The 4,752-nt window shown below is 35.0% G+C and overlaps 1 protein-coding gene across 4 annotated transcripts in view; it reads left to right on the top strand.

Moving 5' to 3' along the window:
• LOC101490788 (E3 ubiquitin-protein ligase UPL7) overlaps positions 1–4,752 on the top strand; it is an 11,929-nt gene continuing 7,177 nt past the window's right edge. For 3 of the 4 annotated variants that reach the window (XM_004494062.4, XM_012714187.3, XM_004494061.4), the window contains exons 1-6: positions 2–240; positions 379–501; positions 1,411–1,651; positions 1,886–2,475; positions 3,198–4,178; positions 4,272–4,606. In XM_004494062.4, coding sequence (XP_004494119.1) covers positions 217–240; positions 379–501; positions 1,411–1,651; positions 1,886–2,475; positions 3,198–4,178; positions 4,272–4,606 — 2,294 coding nt within the window. In that variant the 5' untranslated portion in view covers positions 2–216. Of the gene's footprint in view, positions 241–378; positions 502–1,410; positions 1,652–1,885; positions 2,476–3,197; positions 4,179–4,271; positions 4,607–4,752 lie in introns of all 4 variants that reach the window. The other variant, XM_027332430.2, reaches the window with a different exon arrangement.

The raw sequence follows: 4,752 nt of genomic DNA, 5'->3' as shown, positions 1-4,752 counted from the left end.
TTCGTCTTTTTGTTTTTTCGTTCTTCGTTACCAAACTTGAAAAATCAAACTCAGTTGTGGTAAAGAGAGAGCAGAAATTTGGGTCAAAGTAAAATTAAATCGCAACAAGAAGATGATAGAAAATTGAAAAATGTCTGAATAATTTAACACTGTGGTGTTAGCGTGAAGAACTTAATGGATTTCAGCATTGAACCTCATCTCTGTTCCTGATTTTCCATGGATGCACATCGTAAACACCAGGTACTCTTCTTACTTACCTATCAAATAATCGATTCCTCTAAATTTATCCCTAAACTTGTTCAATTTTGTGTTAAACCCCTCGAATCAATGTTATTATAATGATTATTGTTTTTATTCTGAGAATTGAATTTTGTTCAGGTATCATTGAGAGGAGCGAGTGCGAAGGAGATAACGCGTGATGATCTTCTTCAGAAGGTCTCACGGGAAAGAGAGCTTCGTAATTATGCAAAACGTGCTGCTTCTGCTGCTCTCTTCATTCAGGTCCAACATCTTTGCTTTATTTCATAGAAAAATTTCAAGATTCAACTTGATATTTTCTTATTTGCATGATACTCAGATCGTATCATGAGATCAGAATAGGTAAAATTAGGCTCTGTTTGGTAAAAAAAATAGCGGATAAGCTAGTTGATATTGGACGGGCTTATAGTGGATAGTAGATAAGGTAGCTAATAGCAGATAGCGAATGAACCAGCTAATTGAATTTGAAGTTTTAGGTAAAATTAGCGGATGGGCTTATAGCAGTTGACCGTTACCAAACAACCCTATTTTGGTCATATATGAGCTTATAGAGTGAGTATAAGCTAGTGTTTTGGTATAAAATTAATTAATATAAAATTACAAATCTTAACTCAAGAAAAAATAATATTCTGAAAGTTAGAATAAGTCCTTGAATTGAGACACTGTGAAATACTCCTTCCAAATTATCCGTCGTTTAAGGTTTTTACTTTTTACACAAATATTAAGAAAAACGGTAGATATAGTAGTTTTACTAAATTAACTCTGTTTATTAATCGATGCATGCTTGATAATGTCTTTGGTTAATGAAAAGTTGCAATAAAAACTATATGTCTCATGTATAATTATTGGGGGCAAAATTGGAAAAATGTAATTAATGATGCATTGGAATGACAAAGTGACACTTAATTTTGAAAATTTGTACTTTTGCTATTTGGAATGTAAGGAGTACTATGTTTTTATGTAGAGCTGGTGTGGATAAACTTTTCAACCAGTATTTATAGGGAAAGGAAAATTGAAATGATTTTGTAGTGACTATGAGTCTTCTAAATAATGCTTTCTTTGCACGATTCTTCTGACCTTGTGTTGGCATTCATTAGCACCTCATGTTTGTATCAAAATGGAGAAATGATGACTTTTTCTTAATGTTGAAAGAGAGTATGGAGGCGCTTCAAGGTTACAAAGATGGTTGCTCTGCAGCTTCAACAGGAGTGGGAGACATCAGTGAACCGTTATACTGGGGTGATGACTGCAATTTGGATTTCAAACAATTTGTTGAGGCCATTTTTGTTCTTTATAACCCGTTTCTCAAATCGGTATCAGAAGGTCCATAGCAAGAAAATAGATTCTATGAGGATGTGCTTTACAATCTTATTGGAAAGCTTGAAATCTCCTGGTATATTCCCTCGTTTTGATATTCTTTTATTGGACCACAAGTTGGTGTTCCAGTTATGTTACTCATTTAAATATGATGGCATGCCTACCGCTTATATAAAATTATGAATGGCAAGATACTTTCTGTTGCTTTGTTTTTTCGTAGCTTTTAGATTTCGACGGAACTATTTTTCTTTTTCTTGTCAACACGAGTACTTAATATATTTCTAATGGATCTATTGTTGTCTTTGTTTAGATTTAAAGCGGAACTTTTGCTTTTTAGCAATTGGTACAACTGAAGAGAGAAGAATTTGGAGTTACCAGGCACAGCATCTTACTTCTCTTGGTTTTTTTATTCTTTCAGAGTACAGTGAATACAATTCAGGGGCTCAAGATATTACTATCGTTACATCTCTAGCAATGCGTATTCTTGTAATTTTAACTGATCTAAAAGGATGGAAAGGCATTACAGATGACAACCGCTTAGATGCAGATTTATCTGTGAAAGGTTTAGTTGAGTTCACAGGGAGTAACAAAAGTAGTAGTTATGTTTCTATTGCTAGATATATTAGTGCGTTGGATAATTATTCTTCCCAGACAAAAGTTATCACCCATGAAAGTGATAAATTTTTTATCACTGCAAGTGCAATAACTTTAGCTGTGCGACCATTTTATCTGAATTTTTTTGATGGAGAAAGGCCTGATATACTGGATGTCAACCATGCTGCTAAGCAATATATTGTACATCTAATGACTATTCCCTGGCTCGTGCAACTTCTCCCACCCGTTCTTCTACCTGCTTTAAAGCACAAGTCTATTTTGTTCCCATGTTTTCAGACACTATTGGTAAGCATAATTAAAGCAGAACAATTTCACCTGCAAAATTATTAGCCATCTCTTTTGTTTTAATGAGAACTTGTTCTCTTTTATTGTTTTTTTATTCTTTATGAAATATTTAAATCTTATTTTTTGATGCCACAAATGGATCATGTAAATGTAACCCATGTGTTTTTGTATAATTAAATGAAAGTAGTTATAACCTTTGACTTGCTGATGCATGATTTTGCATGCACATTTTACTTCTCTATTCTTTTGTAATTTGTTTGATATTATAGTTTTAAGTTTGCTAATCCAAGATGGATCTTTCAATGTTTGATAGCAAGTTTTGTATTTGTTAGTATCTATCTTATAGTATTGGAGTTGTAACAATGTAAATGGTTCTAATATTTATTTTAATCTACTGTCTAACTATATTTTCTCACTATTTATACGAAGGAATACTCACACTCATACAATACTTCTTAAACTGAAAAAACTTAAGGTTGTTTAATTTGAATATATCAAGGTTCTTTACTTATTCCCTCTATCTGTAAACATATAAAACAATGGTTCAAAGGTGCATTTTCATTCTTATTTTTTACTTAAGGGCAACGTCTCTGACATATTAAGATGCTGCCGTCACATCTGTCTGTCTAGAGTCAATAAGATCACAGATTCGTTAGCTTCATAGATTATAATTTATGATTCAAACATATCAGAACTGATCAAAAACTGACAGGTGATGACAGATTTTGAAAGAGAATGTTTTAATGGAGATGTCAGAGTTGGCTAAGTCAGAAGTTATTGTCTCTTTCAAGGAAATTCCACCAGTTGGTTGGTCTCTCGCTAACTTTATATGCCTAGCAACAGGGAATGAAAATGACTCTGTAGACTCCAGATCCTTCAATCAAGGTTTAGACTGGGCGTTGTATGTCCATGTTATTATCACTCTAGCAGAAAGTCTACTGGCTTATCTTTATAATATTGAATGGCTAAAAAAGAAGAAGAAATCTTTTCAAACTGATGTTGAAAGTTTAATACAGCCGGGGGATATGGTTCTGCATGAGGGTGAAGCAACCCATGAATCGTTAATAATGTCATACATGGATCAATTTAGGCCTGTTTGTCAGCAGTGGCATCTCACAAATCTTTTGGCATCAGTGAATAGTGATGCCATTAAGAAGGCTGAGACTTCTATCTCAAACAGTGTGGTACAGTTGGCGAAGATAGATCTTGGTGATGTTGCACTTTTTTATTCTAACTTCCTTAGAATATTTTCAGCCTTGAGTCCAATTCGTGGCTCATTACCAGTTCTTAACATGCTATCATTTACTCCCGGATTTCTTGTGAGATTGTGGGGTGTACTGGAGGATTCCTTTTTCTCTGCAGACAAACATATTTCTGATAATCACACAAGTGAAAATGCAAAACATAAAGATTTTGAGAAGATTCCAAAACAGGCAAGTAAAGATGGAGGCAGTAAGTGGGTCAGCGCCCTTCATAAATTTACAGGTAAATCACAAACTGCAACAAACTGCACAGATGCCATTGGCAGTCACGCTGCAACTAGCAAAGTGAATTTAGATTCATCAGATGTATGGGACATTGAACCTATGAGGCATGGCCCACAAGGCATTCCAAAGAATATGTTTGCTATGCTTCATCTTTTCTGTGCGACCTATTCTCATCTGCTTTTAGTTCTTGATGACATAGAGTTTTATGAGAAACAGGTAGCAGCTTGTTTCTTCTCTTCCCAGTCCTTTTATGAATTAGTCCACATTTTCAGAAACTTAATTTTCTAGAGCATTTGATAACATCGTTAGGTTCCATTCAAGTTAGAGCAGCAACGAAGAATTGCATCAATGCTCAATACCCTGGTCTATAATGGCTTGTCCCATGTTAATGGTCATCACAGCAGGGCCCTCATGGATTGTGCTGTCAGATGCTTACATTTAATGTATGAAAGGGATTGCAGACACCCATTTTGTCCTCCTGACTTGTGGCTTTCTCCTGCCAGAAAAAGCCGGCCACCAATTGCAGTTGCTGCTAGAACTCATGAAATTTTTTCGGCCAACCTGAGATCTGATGATTCATTAACTTCCCTGAGTGTAGGCTCTGTTATCACCATAACTCCTCACGTTTTCCCGTTTGAAGAGAGGTAACTACCAACTCTGTGACTGTGGCCATTATGAACCTCTTGTCATAAATTCTGTTTTATTCAGTTCTGCTATTCTGTACTTTATATCCTTTTTGACATTTCCATTGTCACGTCAACTGATCCTTTAGAAGGATAAAATGTAGGGA

The sequence above is a fragment of the Cicer arietinum genome, chromosome 3 (assembly GCF_000331145.2).
Source record: "Cicer arietinum cultivar CDC Frontier isolate Library 1 chromosome 3, Cicar.CDCFrontier_v2.0, whole genome shotgun sequence".
NCBI classification, from domain to species: Eukaryota; Viridiplantae; Streptophyta; class Magnoliopsida; order Fabales; family Fabaceae; genus Cicer; species Cicer arietinum.
Note: the sequence above shows the minus strand (reverse complement) of the source record. Positions and strands in the feature narration are given on the sequence as shown.